Genomic DNA, 24656 nt, shown 5'->3' on the forward strand with positions numbered 1-24656 from the left:
AAACGAAACTTTCAGAAATCTGCGTGTGCACAGGATAAAAAAAAAAAAGTGCATATTTGGCTGCAGTTCAGCATAAAATGAATAAAGCAGGACTAATCTTGGTCTTGAGAGAGAGATAGAGACCGAGTCCCGACACTCAGTCCTGGTTCACTTCTGGTTTAGTCCTGTTTCACACATGGTTTAAATCTGTTTTAGTCCTGGTTTAGTCCTTTTTCAGTCCTGGTTCAGTTCTGGTTTAGTCCTGCTTGCAACAAAACAGTCTAAAGAGTCGCTTGGGAGCCGAAAGAGCCAACTGCTTTAGTGAGCCGAGCCAAAAGAGCCGGTTCTCCAAAAAAAAAAAAAAAAACTGGAATACCCATCACTAGTAGCTAGAATGTGATGCAAAAATGCCATTAGGCCAATCTACTGTATGTAAATATGATGTAAAGAGTCAGAATAACAATAAATGTTGCCTAAATAAACCCAATTTAGAATCCACTAGAGCCAAACCTAAATTTTTTAAACAATTCAAGATTTACAGTGAATTTTTACATCACTAAATATATCGGCGATTATATCGGCTATCGGCAGCTCCAACTCCCATTATATCAGTTTCATATCGGTCACAACAAAATCCATATCGGTCGGGCTCTAGTATTCAGATTACGTTACTCACTTTAAGTAATTTAATGGATTACGCTATAAACTACATTTTGGGGTATGTAATCTGTAATCTGTAGGGCAATACATTTTAAAAGTAACCTTCCCAACACTGAATATAACTGAAGAACTGCCTCAGATAAAATAAAAAAATATTAAAATGTATTTATTTTCAGTGCTCCGGTCCACTAGAGGGCGTGAGCGTGCGCACTGTCTCGCCGAAGAAAACAATCTTAGAAGTCAACAATGCTAGGCTAACTCATGCTACAGTCCTTCAACTCTGGACTTTAGAGACGCTTTTCCTCGACTTTTCCTCGTTTGATTGGGGTATTTTACGGATCGGAAACACGTTAAGACTGCACTCGTACAGCTGACAGATTTTAAAGACTAAACCGGAATGGAAATCGTAGAAAATAGTGGATATTTTTAGCAAGAGTAGCGGTGCCAGATTGGGTGATGCTGTTTAGCAATGATGCTCTCTGCAAAAAATCAAAGCGCGTCGTGTAAATAACTACGATTTTCACATTCGGAAACATGAAGCACAAACGCTAGTCAATCCTATGCATTTTGTTTGGCTTAGAGTGAGGGCTGATCGTGAAAAGTGAGTGGTACCTAGCCGCAGTAGCAGGCTGCAGAGCGGGGCTAGTCTCCAGCACCAGGGATCAGAGGCTGCGTGTGAGTTTGATGGCTCTTCTGCGGATCATGATGATGGCCCCGAAGTTTTACCTCCTGGCTCTGCTCGCGTTTGGAGTGGCCGTGGTCTTCATTGAAAACCAGATCCAGCAGCTAGAGGAGTCCCGAGCCAAACTGGGTAAGAACAATCAAAGCTCACAGGAGGGGTCTGTCAAAGTTTTGAATGAAGCTTAAGGTGACCAGACGTCCCTGTTTACCCGGGACAGTCCCAGTTTTGAGCCCTGTGGCCCCTGATTTATACATAATCAGTGATTTGTCCCAGGTTTTTACAAGAAATGTCCCTATTTTTGGCCAATCTGATCTAAACCAGGACTAACCTAAGATTAAACCAGGACTACATCAACTCTAAACCAGGACTATCACAATTTTTGACTAATCTGAACCCTGCCAACCATAAAGAGGATCTTAAACTGTCTTTTGTTTAGCCAAAATACAGAAATCTGTGTTTGTGAATGACTATAAAGTAAAAAAATGCAGCGACAGAAGTTCCTCAGATCATGACTGACACGAGAATGCATAATCTTACACGGCCTTTTCCCAGTTTTATTTATACTTACCATCCCAACCCATTTGTGTCCCAGTTTTGAATTTTTGAAGTTTGAAAATCCAGTCACCCAAATGAAGCTATAAACACTGATTCGAAATTTTATAGTGGTTTATTGTGTTATTCTGATTGGGTGGACAGTAATGACAAAAATGTATTATATTTATATTTTTATTTATGTTTTTGCATTAATCTTGATACAGACAATATTTTAACAATGCATCTGATAATGGAATTAAACATGCCAAATAAAATGTCTTGGTTGAGGATAAAGTAGGGTGACCAGATTTTCAAAATAAAAGCCTGGGACACCCCTGGTTTGTGGTGGTTGGTAATAATAAAATTATGAATCAAGTGCATAATTAAGGAAAACTGTTCTGTAGTCGGCCCATTCACGACTAACACGTGTCAGTACAGTCACTTTTACTTTGTGCTTTGGGCATTTTTAAGCAGGTTTTCTGTATTTTACCTATACAAATGACAATGTATGCCTCTCTTTGTTGTTGGCAGGCATCAAATTGGTTAAAAATAGGCACACCAGGAACATTTCTCACATAAAAACTGGGATAAATCAGTGGTTTTGGATAAATCTGCTGGGACAGGGGACACACGGCTCAAAACTGGGACTGTCCTGGAGAAATGGGAATGTTTGGTCACCCTAGAATAAAGTCTATCATTAAACATAAATGGACTATGCAATTAACCACAAAGGTGCAGATATATAACTTTATACTTTTGTTAGAAAGGAAACACTAGATGTTTTGGTCTTTTCGATGTCAACTGTCAATCATTTTTTCCATGTATAGACTATATGCTTGATATTCTTTTCATTATTTTCATATCTCCAAATAACAGTTACAATATACTGCAATTACTATGTTGCACTTTCAGTGATCTCAAACTAAACTGCTTTCATATGATTGGGCTGGGACGTGTTGAAACAGAGAGGTCATAAATAACAGTAGGGGCAAGTGGGGGCGCATATTTGCTTTCATTCATTTAAAAACTTACTTTGTGGACCCTAGCCTGATACTAAACAACTTAATTACATAGAATTACAAGATTTTTCAAGTTAACGTGCGTAATTGTCTAGAAAGAAGCACATAATATAGCCTCTCACAGTCAAATTGAAATAGCAATTTGAATGGACTCAATATTCAAATTATTTAGATAGTAACATGTGCTCTGCAAGCAACTTATATAATCTGTTTTTTAATGGAAAATCATGTTAAACCTCAGAAATCTACAAACACTTCCTGTAATAGTGTTTGTTTCAATATTTCCTCAAATGTTAATTTAATGTGTCTAAACTGTGCACATGCGATCATTGGAAACTGGTTAGTCTGCTACTGTACTGTACATGGCGTCATACTGTTGCACCCAAGCAGTATCATTTTGTAAAAAAGAAAAGCAAAATAAACTTAACTTAGTAAATAATCATTTGATATGTTTCAAAACATACGTAGCCATATTGATTAGGTTTTGATTAGGCCTCGATATAGTAGCAGTTTCACAAATAAATATTGGTGCCAAAATGTATTTAGTTCTTAAAAATAGTGATATATCAAAGTATGTCAGAGTACCATGAGCAATATATTGATTATGGCATGTATCTCCATATTGTGAGTCATGCATTGTGTATAGTATCCAATCATGAATGACCCTGTGATTTCCAGCCCTAATACTGATGTTGTGGCTTTAAATAAATAATGGACAATGTGACATAATACCTCAATTTTCAAACTAAAGCTACATTAATCTTCTATTATTATTATTATTATTATTATTATTATTATTATTATTATTATTTATCATTGTTATTATTATTATTATTATTATTATTATTATTATTATTATTATTATTATTATTATTAATAATAATAATAATAATAATAATAATATTATTATCTGCTTCTTCAGACTCTTTATCATAGTCATTCTCTGAGGCTGACAGATGGGGGTGTGGGTGGTGAAAAGTGGCCAGTGCCATATGTTCACGTTTGCATATAGAAGTGCATTGACTGTATTCTCATTAAAAAAGAAAACTAAATCACTTTCTAAATTACAAGAACTGTGCATGTTCAGAGAACTCATAAAAGATATAATTACTGTTTTTAAATAGAAAATTCCATTGTAATTACTTTTTCTTTCCGTCATCCCTGCCCTACAGTTACAGTTAGCTAGAATACTTGATTTTCACACTGCAGAGAGAGACAGTAGGGATTTTAATATGTCGATCTGTAAACGGTGAGTAACAGTTATATTTAGTCACTAAGTTCTGCTTTTATAGTAGCCATCTGGTACCCCAGGTTTAAAGAACTCATATTATGCATTCATGTGGCTTAATTCACATGCTTTTCGGTGACCTCGAGTTATGTATTTCACATTTTAAAACTTAAATAATGTCTGCATTTGGAAAATATTATAAACTACACTTCTGTTTCCATAGGGGCGTTTATGTGTTAGAACTTCCTCTGCAATCAGCAACACAAATTAACAATGAGAAAATAAACAAATGAAGTCCGTATGCCTCTTGAATATAATTCTAATACAGCCATAGGTTTGTTGTGAACATAATTTGACTGCAGAGCAAGTCCAGTGATGGTTATAGGCACACAAAACTGACTCTGTGAACTTTAAACTGTGTTCTAATGCTACCTCCTAGGATTGGGAAGAGACACAATTTTCACGAGATGAAACAAACCACGAGATTGGGTCCACAAGAATGAGACAAAACGAGATTTTGACATTTGTAATAAATAAGTAGAGCAATCCATTTCACAATTTTGGCTTCACTATTTTGATTTATTTTATGTAATACTTCAGTGGTCATTGTACTACTGCTTTTTGGAACTTACATCGTCTCAAATTGTGTAACTCAACAGCTCTTATCTCTCGCTCTCTCTCTCTCTCTTTTTTTTTTTTGTTCAACCCAAAGGTAACTTCAGGGGGGAAATCTCATGAGATAATTTTTTCTCCTATGTGCACAATCTTGTGGCAGTTTTGTCTTGTGAGATCTTGTGACACCAGCATAAGATCTTGTCCCATGGGACCACCTCAAAACAGAATTGGAGTTGTGTTTTGTTTCATTCACACATGTTTGAGTAACTCTTTATTATTAGTCTGTCTGCAACTCCAAAGCTCAACATGCTAACTCGAAAGCGTATAAAGTTTAAAAACACAGTAGAGAACTTCTTGTATTACGACATGACATCACAAGGTGGAACAGCGTGTTTTCTGTTTGAGAGAAGAACTCATCCTAAATATGCAGGGTTTGTGTGTTAAACATGTGTGAATGAAACAAAACAACTCCAGGTATGTTTATAGATCAGAAACTAGCGGAATATGAGTCCTTTAAGACTTATTCAATTAAATTCCTGAAAATATCGTTTTGTCTTCTTATTGCACGACAATGTACACTTCATTTAATTTCATAAACTCATGTCCAGACACAACAATGCACAAACCAGCTCACTTTAGTCCCATTTATAACCGTATTATTTTAACGCTGTAATTGTGCTCTTTGTTTACAATCTGCGGCTCTTAATTGTTATTCTTTCATGTTTATTTTCTCCCAGTGCATATGTTTTCCTTCTGAGCGGAGCGAATGAGCAGCAGCCGTAGACGAAGGCCACTGCTGTAACCGCCTTTAATTAACACTGCGCCGAAGCGAGCTGAGAGCAACACTTTTAATTATGCCTCCTGTCAATATTATCATGGAAGCCCTAATGAGTTGTTTCTGTGGTATTGTATTTTGAGGGCTAGGCTGTTTCCTTAATTAAGCCTGGCTAATTAGCTTCTGTGTCCTTAATTTAAAAAGTAGCGGTTTATTTCTTTGTCTTTATTGCGGGGTTGTTGGCCCTTCCACCTGCTGCCAGAGGAAAACAGTAAACAACTCACTAAAGACTGTGGAAATATACAACTTCATTACTGTGGAAAAGTGGGATGTTTGTTCAGGCTGTGCAGGAAGAATCGGTTCATAAATGTAAAATTGCCAAATAAATTATTGCAATCAAAAAGATCTAATGCCTAGATCTGCACATCAAAACATCCTAGTCTCTTGCTTGGGGCTGGGTGATATAGTAACAAAAATAAACACATTTTTCCCTTTTATTAATCATTCACAATTCAAATCATTTGTAACTTTTTAGCTGAAAAATAGACTAAAATAAAACCATGTTGTTCCGTGTTGTTCTCCTTCACTCTGATCCTACCTGGACCACTGAGGGATTTCACTTCAACTTAGATGTTGTTTGTTTTGCATAGAAAACATAGGCCCGTCATGATAATTACTACTTTATGCTACTTATCCATGGACTTATCCTTTAATATTTGTTAGATAGAACAATACCTGTTGGTCATTATGTGTTTCATATATTTATTCCAGCTCATGTTCATTAACAGTACTGCACATAATTGGTTTTTTTTTGAGAAATAAATGTATAGTACTTCAAAATTTGTGTTCATACAGGCCTACTAAACATGTCCTTACTGTGAGTGAACCTATTTCTTTTGCTGGAGAGCCTTTTAATGCTTGCTTCTCTATCTCCATGGACAATATTCCAAAGTGAGGGTTTAACTTTCTGTTTCCATGGAATCATGCAGGTGATGCAGAAAGTTACATACAATTCCCTTAACTTATATAATTTTGAAAGTCCTATATTGCATAAAATTGACTCTTGTGAGCTCAAGTTTTAAGTTAGCAGCTCCCTTTAACCTTTAGTTCTGTAGAGGTTGGCAATTCCAAGGCTGAAATGATTGAAATGATGCTAGTGAAGGTGTATGAGGTTTAAAAACACAGTGGAACACTTCCTGTGTTACCACATGACATCACAAGATGGAACAGAGTGTTTTCTGTTTGAGAAACTGTTGAACTCAGCCTAAATATACAGGACTTGTGTGTTAAACAACAAACAAAACAAAACTCAGGGTATGTTTTTTTTAAATGAGGAAACAATATTACAATATAGATCAAAAACTGGCGTAGTATGGACCCTTGAAGTTCTAACACAGTGCTAAGGTGTCCATGTCCAAAGTGTAACCTAAATTAAACAGATCATATGTAAGACAGTCATTAGTGATAATTTATGACAGTGCATTCCATCCCTGACCTTACCTTGTTGTCCTTGTTGTGTTTCAGAGCGCACCATAGCCAGACATGAGGTGGCGCAGGTGGAGCAGAGGCACAGCGAGTCTTTGGGGAGAGAGTCTGCTGTTACATCAGACAGAGACGATACTGTCATCATCTACAACCGGGTCCCAAAGACCGGCAGCACCTCCTTCACCAACATCGCATACGACCTTTGCCCCAAGAACAACTTCCACGTTCTTCACATCAATACGAGCAAAAACAACCCGGTCATGTCCCTACAAGACCAGGTCAGAGCCGGGACGCTATTCTTTTGCTTTACGTTCTAAACTAAACCATGGATTAGGACTGAGACCATGTTTGACTGAAGTTGATTTTGTCTTTATAAAAAACATAATCATTAACATTTAACACAAAAAAATGAAAATTGCACACACACACACACACAAAAAATCCTCTAAAGTCTGATTGCTAGGATTAGCAGTAGACCTCTCAATTAAAAAGACCCAAGCTGACCATTAGAACTGACTGTATTTGCACACAGTTGCACAGCCCTCTATAAATGCATTTATGTTTCTCAAACAGGACAGTTACAGGATTTCTGAGTTACACTTTGCCATTTTGCATCCATGGTTTAATTTGTCATACAACAGCAGTATTCAGTGCCTTTACATTGATTAATCGTCAAACGTTGTGGTCAACCTATTGATCTTATGTGATGAAATGATTATCTGAATGAAGACACATTGTGTTTTTGTCTGCCATATAGTTATAATCTATTATATAATAATTAATGGCATTTTAATTGACATGATTCAGTTACTATAATTATTTTAATACACATTTAATGACTTAGTAAAAGAAATTAATTTGGAGTCTTCCGAAAACTGCGGTGCACAACGGGAGCTGTCATTGCTGTAAACATCATCAGAACAAAGAGCTGCAGACTTCTCGGCGCCTCCTATGTATAGCCACAGATCACTGTAGCGAGTAGCAGATATTTTTTTCATAACTACATCAATGATAAAATTGGTGAGTGATGTAAGTACAGGGCAGTGGGCGTGTACCGGTGGAGGTGAAAATGGGGGGTAGATCAGAGGAAAAGTGCCTTGAGTATAAAGATTACTCAGACATGCATGAATCACACTGAATACAACAGTGGGTAAACAAGAAGAGAAAACAACTATAACATGGTTAAAACCTCTAAAAAGTCGATTTAACAGCTCTGTTTTAAATGGCAGCCACCTGCTCGGTAGAGAGGCATTAAACGTATATTTCCAGCATTTATTTCCTCACAGATGTGTTTATATTGTTCAAAATGCATTTAAAACCATTAATTAATTCTTGCTTTGAGTGTGGCCGCCTTTTGACAGTTCTGACTTGTAACTTGGTCTGATGGTTTCATCTGCTTCACCAGAAAAGTTGCACAGTATACCTTTTAATGCACTTTTCACACTAAGCTACGCAGGTCATATTTTTCCCATAACATTGAGAGCGGCTTGCATGCTGGTACTGGCAGTATTATTAAACCTTTCTTTAATTATTTTCTGTGTTAGTGTTAAAAAAAATATAAAAGCTTCATGTTGTCAGCTAAAAGTACTGCTGTGCCTTTAGGGGTGCTGTTTTTGACCACTTTGACATTCTCACACAATTTCCAAAGTGGCGCATTGACTTTTCGCCCACTTTTTGACACCGCTCTTTTCATGGCACCCCACAAACCCACCCCGCATCCACCCCACACGGGCACAGCTGTGGTTTAGCCCAGGACACAGTAAACAGCCCGGGGCTTTGTGCTGGTGAAATCTGGTTCCGATGCCAAGGTAATATCCTGAGCGCCATGTCACTACAGGCTGAGCTCTACTGATTATCATTATTATTATTTTAATGAGGATAAAGCACCACACCACACATCACTATCGTTTCATTTCAACAGGAACATTTGTCTTGTTTCCAGGAAAGCCACGCAGCGCTGCCAAATCCAGGTTTTGACATTGCCATAATTTCAACTCAAACCACAGGACATTATGAAATATTACCTACAGGTGTTCAGAACCCAAAGTTGTTACTGTGTGCACATGCCAGTCTGACTTTTCTGTTTAAGGCTTGGCGCTGCTATTGTTTTACTACGAGTACCCCCCTCCACTAGACAGTATAATGAGAAGCATGTTTGTTTAACTTGATGTCGTGGTCTCTTTGATCGTATTCATCTGGTTTCTGTTCCGTTTATGCTGTTGTAGTGTCCATGGGCAAGACACTAAAGGTTAGGGTGGGAGATCGGCAAGGCAAGTTTGTTTGTATAGCCCAGTTCGTACACAAAGTAATTCAAAGTGCTTTACAGAATAAGAAACACATTAAAATCAGCATACAAACAAATCAAAACATAAATAATCATCATAAAATTAACATCAAAAGAGAAGAGAGAAGAGTGTTTTGAGTCTGGATATTCACAGTGATGAATATTTTGATATTCCCAGCATATTAAAAAAGGGAAAAAAGTACAGAAAGATTAGAAGCTTGCCCAGTTTTCGTTATATAAAACAAGTTGCAGCATTTTGAGGCATATTTTTTTGTATTATAAACATTATTACTATTATAAAATTAGTATATCAAAACAGCATCAATGTCGATATAACTATATGTAAGTAAGGACTAATAGCGCTTTTCACAGACATATGTCACAAAGACACTTTACAGAGCATTATTTATTCACCCCATACCCGGTGGTGGTAAGCTACTATTGGTGCCACAGCTGCCCTGAGGCAAAGGCTGCCAATCTGCACCATCGGCCCCTCCGACCACCACCATAACTCACACATACCACTTTCATACTGTTGTTATTTTGAGATTTTCCATAATAGCTGCAAAGTAACATACCGTTTTGCTCATAACATGTTTGAATAAAAACATTCAGTTTATTTAAAGGTGCACTGTGAAACGTTTTCGCTGGACGTCTGTCACCTGCTTGTTTATATGACCGGCTTGTCAAAGTCTGATCTCATCAGATTTCAGAAGTTAAGCAAGGCCGGTCCTGGTTAGTACTTGGATAGGAGACCACTGGGAAAATCAAGTGCCTGTCATTGTGTCCTTAGGCAAGGCACTTCACCCACATTGCCTGGTATGAAAGTGGTGTGTGTGCGCGTGATGGTGGTGGTCGAAGGGGTCGGTGGCACAGATTGGCAGCCTCACTTCCAACAGTCTGTCCCGGGGCAGCTCTAGCTACACTAGTAGCTTACCACCACCGGGTATGGAGTGAATAATGCTCTGTAAAGCATCTTTGAGTGTCCAGAAAAGTGCTATATAAAACTGATGCATTATTATCATTATTATTATTATTGTACGTCACTGCTCTCTCTGGAATGTTGCACAGCATGACATTCAACAACTAAACAGTTCTACCTTACATTTATTAAATCACCAGTGGCTTTATAACTCAAAAATACATGGAAAAACAACATTCTCACCGTCAGCGGGGTTGTCTCTCCACAGATTTGACCTGGTTTGATTTAATCTCCATCAAGATAGAAAGGTTCAATACCATACTGTGAAACATTTCAGACAAAGCAATAACATCTCCACGGAGAAAAGCATTTGAAGGACCTTCCACCAGATCCACAATGTACCTTTTTAAATAAAAAAAAAAAAAAGCTCAGTCAGTGATAAACTGCTGCAGGTTTAATGCCTTTCAGTCGACATGACAAGTTTATACCTCTGCAAACGTGTTCTGAAATGCATGGGATTTTTGTATTAGTTTTGTATATCAGTCTGTTCTTAAATGATAATGCCCATGGGTGTGTTCTCAAATGCTCCCTTTTAAAATGGAAATACTCTTGTTCAGCCCTAACATTAATAATCCACTTGTACTGTATTAGTCTGTGTTGTCTAAAAATATGTGTATTATCTTCCTGTTTTGTTACTAATTCCTCTCCACTGTCCTTGTGCACAGGTGCGCTTTGTCCGAAATGTCACTTCCTGGAAAGAGATGAAACCGGGCTTTTACCACGGCCATGTCGCCTATCTCGACTTCTCCAAGTACGCCCGTATTTCCCACTTACTCTAATAGCGTTCATATCCAGATGAGTTGGAAACAGTTAGCTCTCCAGATAGCGGGGATCTCCTATTGACCGCTAATGCTAATGCTGCAGTGTTGATTAATGGCTTTGTTGTCCTTATCTCCACTGGCTGTATCATTTCAGTCATCAAAGCTAATTATCCTAAGTGTTCTTGCGTTGTGTTTTTGCTAATGGAAAGAGGCTCCCTCTTAAGTACAATAAACACTAGGTTCACAGAGCATTGAGAGGCTGTCTGAGTTTTCAAGTGCACTTTTAAATGAGAATGCTTTATGTGTCTATAGGTATGGAGTGAAAGGGAAGCCGTTGTATATTAATGTGGTGAGGGATCCTATAGAGCGCCTGGTGTCCTATTACTACTTCCTGAGGTTTGGAGACGACTACAGGCCTGGACTACGAAGGAGGAAGCAAGGGGATAAAAAGGTAGGATATGGAAAGCTGATCATTGTGGTTTTTGTTTAATCTGTAAAGCTATTTGTCTAATCTTTTATCATTTCTTATCAAAGTATACTGCTAAGTGTCCCAAAGTACTCTAATGCTAACAATTCCTCCAGAAAAAAAAAGTAGTATGCATTAAAGGTCATATATTACGCAAAATTGACCCTTGTGAGCTTCAAGCCATGTTATAATGTTGTTACCTGCTCAAAAATATACCAAGAGTTGTGTTATGTTTCATTCATACATGTTTGAGTAACTCTTTATTATTAGTCTGTCTACTACTTGATGGGTTTTCAGGTTAAGAGTTACCTTTGTGCAGTAGATATTGAAAATTCTAGGGCTAGAATTATCCAAACGATTCTAGAGAAGGTGTATGGAGTTTAAAAACACAGTGGAGCACTTCCTGTATTGCCACATGACATCACAAGATGGAAAAGAGTGTTTTTTGTGAAGAACTCAGCCTAAATATGCAGGATTTGTTTTTTAAACATGTGTGAATGAAACAAAACACAATTCCAGGTCTGTTTGTGATGAGAAAACAACATTATAACATAAATCAGAAAATAGTAAATGGTCACATTTTCCGGCTTTTCCATCTTCAAATGACTCAAAGCACTTTATATCAAGGAATCCATTCACAGACACATTCATACACCAGTGTAGGCAGACACTGGGGTCGAGGTGTGTTAAGTGTTTTGCCCAAGAACACAATGACAGCATTCATCTGTGCACCACCGACCTGGGGGTCAGTGGATCTTACTGCTCAACCCTGGATGTTTTATGTCGAGAGCGGGATACAAACCGCAAGTCTTTGGATCAGTGAACAAATACTACCCACTGAGCTACTGCCACCCCTAAACATCATCATATGGGCCCTTTTGAATTATATTCTTTCTTTCTTTTTGTGTATTTTTGATATTTTTGATTTTTGATATGTCCAAAATGATTCATGCTATATTACTATATTCTGCAGACTTCATCAGTCTAATGGTCATCATTTATCAAATCAGACTTGCAATATGCTAAACATTTAGACAGTTTGCACAACCAATCCAATTCAGAAATGTTAGAATCAGTTTGTGTTCAACTATCAATATTTAAAATAAAATCATAGACAATAATCCACATTTCTATTACTTCATTAAGTATTATAGTCCTACATAGAGCCTTCACCATCTTGTTTGTGTTTCAGACGTTTGATGAGTGCGTAGCGTCTGGAGGCTCAGACTGTGCTCCTGAGAAGCTGTGGCTGCAGATCCCCTTCTTCTGTGGACACCACTCTGAGTGCTGGTGAGACCCGCTACTTTTTAATAGCACTTTTACGTTGGAACAAACCTTCTTCAAACCTATCTGCATATTTTGTGTTACTCAAGAAGAAAGCTCTTGCTATATTGGCTAATTTCCAACACAACCCAGCTAGCCTACACATGCATGTATTTTTGCATTTTTGGTGCAGTCACAGCCTATCAATCACTGTATTATTCAATATTATATTACAACAAAGACTTGCTCTGGGCTAGCTCTAGATAAAGACCAAGGCACAGACCCAAATCTGATTCTGATACACCCAATCAAAATCACATTTATTACTTATATGCATTTATTGTACCCATCGATACTCTAAGCCTAATCAGTTGAGTGAAACCAGGCCTACTTGTGTGTAATTAGTTTTCTCTGAGATGCTACATACATAGGATGTAATGCTCTGTGTTTTAAGTACCTTGTGATTGCAATAAGTGTAGTCACTAGGGTCATGTGTGTGTGTGACTGTTGTTGGGGGATGGGTCCTTTAAATTAGAACATTGAGCGCTGTGTCTAAAGCTCATTATAAAGCTCATTATAGAGTATCTATCATTGAACAGTGACCAATCATTGGACTACAGCTGACCCAGGCCTGTCTCACACTGTTTGTACTTGTTTATATGTGATGTGTGATGTGTTTGTCCCACTGGGGATTTCAGAGATTTCAAAGCTGCAACAGTTAATCAACTAAATGTGACTAGTCAAATAAAAAAAAAAACAGTCGTAGTTGCATTCTGGCTATACAGACACATACACACATAAACACACACAGAAAGACATTTTTATAACAGACTGTGTTGGTAGTAGCTCAGTACGTAAGCGGGATTTGAAGGCTGGCGATTTGAATCCCACTTTTGACATAAACATCATCAGTAGAGCAGTCAAATCTACTGACTCACAGGTTGGCAGTGCTATTCCAGCTCAACCAGATGAATTCAATTGCTGTGTCCTTGGGCAAGACACTTAACTTCCATCACCTCCAGTCTCCGTGTACTTTGGTGTATGAATGTGTGTGAATAGGCGAGTGGTTCCTTGATGTAAAGCATTGTTTCCCAAAGACTGGGTCGCGATCCTCAGGTGGGTCGCAAGAGATTTTTTTGGGTTGCCTTGTCACGATCTGCGTATAGGTCTACAATATACAGTTCTGACACATGAGAGAGCGAGCGAGTCAGGGAATATATTATTGTCATTCTGGATAAACATTTCCTCAGAATATCCTGTCCTCAGTAGGGCCAGTGTTTCTATGCTTATTCCTTTCACTACTACATATATGTGTGAATTGGGATTTTCTGTGCTCACAAAAATGAAGACAAAGCACAGAAACAGACTGAATGCTGCGCCTGATCTTCATGTTGCGCTCTCCTCCTGCACCCTGGACTAGAACACGCTACAAAAATGCAAACAGGCCCACATGTTTTGTATAATTCTAATCTTTTTGTAATTATTTCATTGACTGTTTTGTTCTAATACTGCTGGTTCAATTGAATGATGAAAAGAAAAGAAAGTTGAGAACAATATACCATTTTTACAGCATTATTCAATCAAAATGTAAAAACAAATAATAAACAATTTCAGATTTCAGTCACCATATTTTCACCTTTTATTATTTGGTTAATACTGTATTTGAAAATGTACAATATAAATCATTCTTTGACTAGTTGTTTTTCCATTGCCTGTTTCACTGTTTGGTTTTCTAACTTTCTGTTGGATAAACCAAGAACTGTGTGAAGCCCCGTGAGACGAGTGCAGTTGTGATCTTGGACAATATAAAAATAAATTGAACTGACTTTGCAGGAACGCAGGCAGCCACTGGGCTCTGGAGCAGGCCAAGCTGAACCTGGTGAATGAGTATCTTCTGGTGGGAGTGACCGAGGAACTGGAGGACTTCATCATGATCCTGGAGGCTGCCGTGCCCAGGTTTTTTAAAGGGGCCACAGAGCTCTACAAATCAGGTACTGAGTCATCTGACCTGCTATGTTCAGGAAAAAAAAAGTTTGAAACAGTTTTATCCCTGACCAAAACTAGATAAACTTTTAACACGTTCAGCTCAGTGTTATAAAAGCTGGTTTTGGGGTAAAAATAAGACCGCAAACCAGGAATTAGTGAACTGTCAGCACGCTAGTTGTTACCAGTGGGTGTCATGCCACTGAAAGTGAGTAATTACGATGCTATTAGTGCATTAATAATGTGAGGAATAAATACATGGAATAAAAATCAGGTACAGCGCTTTTTATTCTGGGATGTCATTAAGTGCCATACACTGAAGACATAAACATAAAGAAAACATTTTTTACAACGTTAAGAAACGTTTTCCTTTTCTTTTTGACGTCCTGCAGAGTTTGATGAGGCCCATTAAAGCTTTTTCCATTTAAAACCCATTTATATAATTTATAATCAAAATAAGACATAAATTTATTTTGGTGTTCCACTTGGATTGACTTACCGGACAAAACTCGCTCTTTCAGTACCGAAAAATGTCCAAATCCAGTCATAGATCATGAATAAACCCACACAACTGTTTTGTTTTGATGCCAGTGCAGTTAATGGACAAGAACCTATTTTATTCCACTGAATCACTAACAGGGGGTGGGGGGAGAGTGGCCAAAAGTATACCCAAGTAATGTCTGGAAACGCTGAGGAGAAAACAAAATAGTGTGTTACCATAGTATTTCATAGCATTATTCAATGTGAAGAATATTAAAATACACAAATCAAGTGACAGGAAATGGACTGTTTCTCAGCAAAAACGACAGGACGTCAAGACATTTTTTTCTTCATATACTGAAGCAAAACGTAATGCGTATATGGCTTGGCGATATGTCAAAAATAATAATTTTCTCTCATATTCAAATTCATCAACTTTTGAGACTATTTAATTTTGTCTTATTAAAACAGCTAATAATGGATTTCAGTATTACTTTCCTGAACAGTCATTTAATCATTGGCAATGGCAAGTTAGGGCTCCAAAAAAAAGTGCTCCAAACCAATAGTAGCAGATGATTGGCTGTAGACTTCTCCATTAAAAAGACCCAAGCTGATCACTGTCAGTCACAAATTACCAAATTGCAGTCTTGATTAAAATGTGATTAAAATGTGATCATGTGGCTGTACCAGCTTGTCGAAGCCTCATCTTGTCAGATTTCAGAAGCTAAGCTGGGGACGCCAGTAGCAATAACTGTTGGTGTGTCCTTAGGCAAGACACTTCACCCACATTGCCTAGTATGAAAGTGGGATGTGCGTGAGTGTTTGGTACCCCCAGAGGGGCTGATGGCACAGATTGGCAGCCTCGCTTCCATCAGTTTGCCCGTGAGCAGCTGTGGCTACTGGGGATGGGCATGATTTGTCAACTAATCGATAATAGAATGTTAAGAATTTCGTCGATGACTTTCATTTTAATCGACAAACCAAATGTAGGTTGCTGTGCGTAGCGTAAAGAGATGAGGCTGGCAGTGGAAACACTGGAGTTGCAGTCTCACAGTCCCATGTTTCGGCTCTGGCGCACTTCCTTGGAGATCACTGTACCACTCATTGAGTGTGTTTACATGAACATCAGTGTCCCGTCATGATGCATGTTTACACAGTATCCCGGTTACTGCAACATAAAGTGCATGTGTCCAAAAAACACTTTTCAGTCTTTTCATCACAACCGTAGCCAAAATAAAGTGACCAGCATAAATAAAGTGAGTGAAATGACTGCTAAATAAAAAGCTACGCTAAGAGCTAAGAGCAGCGCTTTTAGTTTGTGCAAATTAGCCATGTGGTTTTAAGTTTCATTTTTGTAAAAGGTAAACAAATGTGGCAAAGCTGCATTAAACACATTATAATCTCAAACGGGCTGATGTGGCTCTATAGTGGTTATGGTTTATATGTTGTAAAGGTCAGTTTATTTAATTATGCAGATTGGTAATAGTGATGATAATTTTAATATAAAAATGTTAATGATTACTTGAAAATCTATTGTTAATTCTCCTGACGATTAAGAAAATTTAACCGAATACCCATCCCTAGTGGGCATTCAGGCATTACTATTGTAATAGTAGCTTACCAGGTGCAGAGTGAATGAACAATGAACTGTGAAGCACTTGGGGTGTCTTGACCGGCACTGTATAAATGTAATGCTTAATAATACCACAGCCCTGGAAGTAAGTATCAAAAGTAAAAACAGTACTTTTCTAGCGGCTTACTTTTACTCCTACTTGATTAATATATTTATAGAAAGAACACAGTGAGTAAAAGTTTGGGTTACTCTTCCCACTGTGAGTAAGCCTAATCGATTTGAATATTTGTGTTTCTTGCCCTGCTCCTTCAGATATGATTTAGTTTGTCTAATTTTTGTGTTTATCCTTTGAAAATTCCAGATTTTGTGCATTGAGTGTTTTGTCCTTCCACTGACATGTACATATAACTTAGACTTCATCTCGACAGTTACTCTTTCCGTTACTATTTTTTGGACCACTACATTTCATCTCCATTTGAGTAATATTGTTTTGAAGCAACTCTTACTGGAATACAATTTTTGGCTGCTCTGTCCGCCCCTGTATGTCACTCACCACATCTTAAATCTATCTCCCATGCTATTCAGGAAAGAAGTCCCATCTGAGGAAGACCACGGAGAAAAAGGCCCCGACCCAAGACACCATCAAGAAACTGCAGCAGTCCAACATCTGGAAAATGGAGAATGAGTTTTACGAGTTTGCCCTTGAACAGTTCCAGTTTGTGCGTGCCCATGCTGTCAGGGAGAAGGACGGCGAGCTGTACGTGTTGGCGCAGAGCTTCTTCTACGAAAAAATCTACCCCAAAGTCAACTGAGACACTGGACTTCTTCTGGACACTAAAGGGGTTAAACACTGGTCCAAAAGAGACGCTGGTTTGTCTAGTGCTGAATGCTGGAATCTGCTCCCTGAAATTTATATTTGGGGAAGTTAGCTCTCCTGAAAGTGGAGAAGTTCATTGGAAAGTTTTCTTATTCCCGCCAGTGCAGCTGTTGAGGAAACTCGACATGAAAAACTTGGATCAAGCAGAGATGTAGTTTTGAATTTTACAGAATTTGTCTCTAAACCAACATTTTTTTGGTCTGTTTCATATCTCACATCCAGTGGCATTTCAAAATAATTTGTTTTTATATAGGTCTATTTCTTTTTAACACTAAATAATGAATAAATTGAATAAACATTTTAGAAGTTTGAACGTAATATTTTTGAATGAGACAGGGTTACACACTTTGAAAGTTCTTTTAAATCTTTGATACTTGTTGGTTAAAATAAACATTAATGAACAAAGCTGTTGAATATTTTAAAAGGTCTGTAATCTATCTGGGAGATTTCTAGGTACTGTCCTGTCTGGTAGTTGATAGGATCAAACTACACAAAGTAACTTATACTATAATGATGTAACTGGTAGTACATGGGGTCCTCTGCAGTTTGAGTATCTGTTTAATTCAAATCTATATTGTTTTTGTCTTCTTTTGGGTTAGTCATTGTTTAGGCCCAATTTAGACCTGATGTAGTCTGGGTTTAGATTTTAGTGGTACTTGGAAAGCCAAATATTATTCTTGGTGGGAGTTGTAGTGCAGTGATAATCAAAGTTTTCACACCAACATTCTCTTCAGATACATATGGCCCGTTGTTTCACAGCCTTCAACCATCAACCTTTCTGCCTATTCAGCTAAAATTACCTTTAATATCCTAAAGCAAAATAATTCAATTTGTGGAAGAGCTTAAAGGTGCACTGTGTAACTTTTCTGGTGTCTCCTTGGCTTGGAGATGTTGCTGTTTTGCCTGGATTATTTCACAGTATGGAAATAAACTTGACGGAGACAAGTTAATGGTCATGTCTATGGAGAAGCAAGCCAGCACATAGTGAGAACTTATATTTTTCAATGTATTTCATGTATTTTTGAGCTTTAAAACACCTATAATTGAGTAAATGCAAGGCAGATATGTTTAATGCTGTACTGAGGAACATTCCACGCAAATAAATAAGATCAAGCAAGCAACCCTCCACCTTAGAAGTTACACCGTGCACATTTAAAGAACACAATTTTGACTTTTTTGAGCTTTTAACCATGAAATAACATTGTTCCTTCATCAAAAACTTATTTGGAGTTGTAATTAGTTTTAATCACGCTTGCTCCTTTTCCTGTGAGCTCTCAGAAAATACACATGACATTTTACCTGGAATGTGTGGTGTTAAATTTGAAACTTTTTTTGTTTTTTTGTGCTTTTTTTTTTTCTCTACAGATCATCACCTGACTTGTTTGGAGCACGTCTGTCATCAAATTATGATCATTAACTGTGTAGTTGCACTGTACTGTACAGTGAAGCACACCTTTTCAGGATTTTCTTTTGGTCAAATTTCAGTATTGTCTTTTTTTTGTAAGCTTCAACAAATGAAGTTTCAAACCAGGCCATTTTTGAACATTTGTATTAACACTAACTAACCCCAACATGATTTGAAGCTCAAAGTAAAAGAAAATTTATGCTATTTGATGCTCTTGTTAACACTAACAAATATGATTATAAAGTTAAAAGTGCATTGTGTAACTTTTCAGACACTTGTCTCCATGGAAATATGCCTAAAACAGGGGTCTCCAAACTTTTTCCACTGGTGAGCTACCTTTACAAAACAAAAATGCCAGAGAGCTAGCTCGTTTTAGTGGCTGCGAGAAATTGAGATTATTATAAGAAAGAGGGTGAGCCTTTGGGTACAGTTAGATGCCAGTAAAACCAAACCATTGTCCATTTGTTAGTGCATAAAGTTGGGCTTTAAAATTATACATGTACGATGGTAATAGGCATATAATCAACCAAATACCATGGTTCAGCACAAAGGTATAATTCCAAAATAGCTTGGCGAGCTACTTGGAAGGGGATGGAAAGCTACAGGTTGGAGACTCCTGGCCTAGAATATTCCATAGCATGGCATCAAGATATTTTTGAGCAATACAAACCATCTGACATGAGAAAATAGACAAGGTTATTGTTTAAAGGTGCCCTCTGTAACTTCTGGAAGTCTGCATGTCTGATTTAAGTCATTGCTTTGCCAGGAATAGCATTAATCTGTCTTGTATTAGTTCAGTTACACGTAGTTTCATTGCTCAGAAATACCTTGCAAAATATGCTTTCTTACTGTGACCAGTAACTTGGCCTTGTGGCATCACCTGCTTGTCTCCATGGAGATAGATAAGTTAAATTTACTGTGAAACAATTCAGGCAAAGCAAAAACATCTTCATGGAGACAAGAAAGTAGTGGATCCTCCAAGTTACCTTTTACCAAGCACCTTTAAAGCTTGAGATTGACCGATATATCGATTGGATTTGGACACTTTAGCATATCGTCCATTGGCTTTACATTTTCCAGCATAGATGTTTTGATATTTTGTTTTGGTCAATCTATTGCTTAAGAAATACACACAAATCTTTTTATAAAAACACTATAATACAAAGAGAATACTGTTGAAAATGTGACTAAGCTGCTCTCTTAAAGGTACATTTAAATTACATACTTTGGGAAAAATCATAAAAATTGGACCAGAAATATTAAGAGAGCTTATCGGCCATTAGTTGCGCTGTATTCTAAACAATTGGTATCTGCATCAGCCATGAAATAACCCATATTTTTTTATCTCTATTTAAAGCCGTGACATCTTCATGGAGATTAGAAAAGTTATGCAATGCACTTTTAAAATAGCCAACAAACAGAACAAGACAGATTTTCCATTCACTTTTTACAGAGGGATCACATCTGCAGTCCTTGTTTACAGATGACATTGTCTTTGTACATTCTCTTTTAACATGGAGCTGACATGTTTTGGACCAAACCTGTGAGAGAACTGGACCACTGCTTCCTTTGGTGGTTGTCTGACAATTTTTTTTTTTAATTCATTCCTGAGATGTTGTCAATTGTACAACATGTTCTACACACATTTGGTGACAGAGGTTACACAGGGCCGCTGTTTGATACTGAACTGAAATTATTAATGGAAAATGAAGTGATGTGTGATTTGGGGTGGACACAGGGTTAGACTGATGTGACAGACGCAGAGATAGTGCCTTGATTCAGACTGGAGTTTCACTGGTTATGAATTCATTTGAACTGACACTGTTTTGTTCTTTTAACATCAATACAGAACTACCCTCATCGCTGATCCTGGTTTCTTTAATTCTTTTTTTTTCCTGTAGCTCCTTCTTTAAAGACACATTTTACACTGTTTTCTGATCAGTGTTATAATGTTTCCTTATCATAAACAGACCTGGAGTTGTGTTTTGTTCAATTCACACATGTTTAACACACAAATCCTGCATATTTAGGCTGACTTTTTATAGAAAACAGTCAGTTCCACCTTGTGATGTCATGTGGTAATACTGAAAGCGCTCCACTGTGTTTTTAAACTCCATACGCCTTCACTAGAATCATTTGGATACTTTCAGCCCTCGAATTTACAGTTTCTAAAGGTAAAATGTCACTGTTAACCTGCTTCATGACATCACTAAGTGGTATGGATGTAACAATAACTGAAATAGTCAAAAGTCTCACAATAATCACGTGGCTGTCACAATATATCGAATCACAAAATACATTGTTTTATAGTAGCAATAGCTGATCAACATAGGGAACTACATATTCCCATGAGTCATTTCAGCTCAAACAACATGAAGTTATGTTTTTTACTTGAATTCTTGAGATTATGACAGTAATGGTTCACACCAAATTCCCATCAAGGTATTTTAAAAGCAAAAAAGTGTCCTCTCTACATTTATATCAGCCTCTCCAAAATATGGCAATAAATATCGTACCATGAGATGCGTATCCAGAGATTTGGATATTGCTACATCCCTACTAAGTGGAAAAGAGCATTTTGAGCTTTGGAGATGTAGACTATTAATAAAGGATTACTCAACATGTGTGACTGAAACAAAACACAGCTCTGGGTATGTTTTTGATTAGGTAACAGCAAACTAAGATGACTCACAAACATCAATATTGCGTAATATAGGACCTTTAAATTGCCAAGAATGGAAAATTTACCTAAGACAAAATACTGATGATGCTGAAAAAAAATCAGATTGCAATTTTAAGAAATGTATTGTGATTAGTTTTAAGAGGAATTTTTAAATCATTCATTCATGTTTGAGTTATCAGTGTCTCAGGGGCACAATTTGAACCCTCTTCAGTTAAGTGTACAATACCACGTCACTTCTAACGCTCCGCCTGCAAGTCTACGTAACCAGGAATCTCTCCCCATGCTCCCACCAAACTCAAACGAAATGTTAGCAGTTAATACCCTGTAGAAGTAGCCTGATTCATCAGCCGGTCTCACTTGGAGACCGGAAACCGTCTGACCTTGCAGCATTAGGATTTGTTCGCTCGACGGTAGGCGGATGCTTTTTTATTTAACCAATTGCTGCTATTTGGTCGTGACGTCTGTAATGCGTCGCTAATGCGTCGCTAATTCACCAAACATTGTCTTTGTTCCATCTTTTAATCCTCGATCTCAGGAATCGTTGCCAACACAGAATGTATTCGCTGATTGGCTGGTGCCTGGACTCGCACTTCCAGGGTTCTTGCAAACCGTTGCATGTATTCCGATTCCGATTAGTTGCAGGAAAGAAATGAAATTGAGTGGAGGCACTAGATGGCGACAGTCTGGCTACTACAGAAGTGGAATACCACGAAAAGCAAGATTCTGTTCAGAGAGTACATTGTATAAAACTGCAGGATTTGAGAGAAGACTGAAATGTGAACTGATAAACTGCAAGAATCCAAAGTAATTTAAAAGAGGACTTAATATAAATAATTGCAACATTTGTGATTTGTTAAAGGTCCTATATTACACAAAACTGACTCCTGTAAACTGTTAACTCACCACAAACATACCTGGAGTTGTGTTTTGTTTCATTCTCACATGTTCCACCTTCTGAGAACTGCTACCCTTTACCTTTTGTTCAGTAGTTATTGTCAGTTTCAGGGCTGAAATCATATATGAATGTACTACTATATGGATCTTAAAAACACAGCGCTTCTGCTTAAATATTTGTGGGTTAAACATGTTCAGATGAAACCAAACACTACTCCAGATATGTTTGTGATGGAAAAACAACATTATAACATACGTACATTGGAAAATGGCACAATATGGGCCCTTTAACTTGACTGAGATATATATTGTTTTAGCTCTACTGTGGATGCAAATTACCCTGTACTTGACTGGCACACATTCTTGATATCATGGGCACCACCAGTTATTGTTCCGAATCATAACCTTTACATTGCACTAATTTGAGGACCAAACAACCCCCAAACAAAGTCCCCGCATTTGGCTGGAGGCTGCCTTAGTTTCATTAGCAGATGATTCCTTTCTGATAATGAGTCGCTCTCATTTAGAAAGACTGAGCGCGTTCTGTATCGACGCACCAGAACGAGGTTAATTAGGAACACAATATGGCTCTTTGTTATTGTTCTCAGAGTTGTGGAGGCCATTTTGGGTTTTTTTGTTTTTCATTTAATTTACACACAAATATTGTCAGAATAAGATAAAAGATAATTACGCCACTCCGTCTGTCTGTCCTTGGTTGAACCCTGATAAAGAATATAAACATTGTGTAATATATTTATTTCACTTTTGTGCAAATATGACCCAAATTGACCTTGTAATTCCTTCATTATTACAAGTATAATTTCCATAACAATACACTACTTTTTTTCATAGGTGCTGCTTGTCTCCATGGAGATGTTATTGCTTTGCTTAGATTAGTCCTGGTGTATCTCCACAAAGACGATAAGGCAACAACGCCAGGCCAAGTTAAGTTCACAGTAATTCATGTTTTTGTAATGTATTTTTGAGCAAAACCAAAACAAAAACACAGGTAAATGAATAACTGCATATTTACTGCAAAATATTCTAAGCATAGCATTAACGTGATCGACATGAAAACAAGCAGAAAAGTTACATAGTGCAGCTTTAAACATGCATTGAAATTACACCAAACATTTGCCAGTTCTTTAATACAAATGTGATGTGTTCATTTGACATTTTAACTATTTTAATCATCTGCTGATCTTCCATTCCTGTTAAAACGAAACGGTTGGACCAAATGAAAGCCTATATTTCTCTATTTCTGGGTTTCAAATGACATCACACAGCTATACTGAAATGAATGCGTTTTGATTTCTGTTGTGATATAGCAAACTCCAAGGTCTAGTCACTAATGGAAATGATCAGGTTCAACATTTATCAGTTTACTTTTTGGATTTTTCATGGCAATGTACAGTTTAATCATTTGGGAAAACTGGCTCTTCTTCCCTATCTGGGAGTATGACATTATCACATTCTAAAATCCAAAAGGCATTGATTCAAAACTAGCAAATAAAGAAAATTTACACTATTCTGCAAGATTAAAGGGCCCATATTTAGCTATTTTCTGATCTATGTTATAATTAGGGCTGGGTATCATTAAGAGGTTGTCGATAGGATACAGTACATATCTTGGTACAGCGCGATACTTTCGATCTGATAAGGTATATTTCAAAATGATTTGATATGGTTCAATAAAAAATAATGGCTAAATCATGGCTGTGATACTAAAAGTCTTTGTTAAACCACTTCTTGTGCAAAGTTCATATGAAACACAAACATTTTAATCTGAATATTCTATATAGCATGAACGAGTTTCCTTCTTCTGAACAAGCAAAAACAAAAGTGTAGTGCTGTAACAAAATAATTTAGTTAAATATATTTTAAAAACTCTTGCCGGTATATTGATACAGCAGCCCATGATATTGATACTGTATCATCAAATTAAACGATAGGATATATCGATATTTTGATATTTTGTTATAATGTTATTTTCTCATCACAAACAGACCTGGAGTTGTGTTTTGTTTC

At 37.3% G+C, this 24656-nt stretch overlaps 1 protein-coding gene across 1 annotated transcript; it reads left to right on the top strand.

The window, feature by feature from the left end:
- The first annotated feature begins 882 nt into the window (after nucleotides 1–882).
- Nucleotides 883–20918, top strand: hs2st1b (heparan sulfate 2-O-sulfotransferase 1b). The gene is made up of 7 exons (XM_020918826.2): nucleotides 883–1450; nucleotides 7017–7255; nucleotides 10909–10994; nucleotides 11317–11455; nucleotides 12663–12760; nucleotides 14567–14724; nucleotides 17355–20918. The coding sequence occupies exons 1-7, from the start codon at nucleotides 1324–1326 to the stop codon at nucleotides 17579–17581; spliced, it is 1074 nt and encodes a 357-aa protein (XP_020774485.1). The 5' UTR covers nucleotides 883–1323; the 3' UTR covers nucleotides 17582–20918.
- The last annotated feature ends 3738 nt before the right edge of the window (nucleotides 20919–24656 follow it).

The sequence above is a fragment of the Boleophthalmus pectinirostris genome, unplaced genomic scaffold (genome assembly GCF_026225935.1).
Source record: "Boleophthalmus pectinirostris isolate CB_2022bp ecotype Guang Dong unplaced genomic scaffold, ASM2622593v1 HiC_scaffold_7, whole genome shotgun sequence".
Classification (NCBI taxonomy): Eukaryota; Metazoa; Chordata; class Actinopteri; order Gobiiformes; family Gobiidae; genus Boleophthalmus; species Boleophthalmus pectinirostris.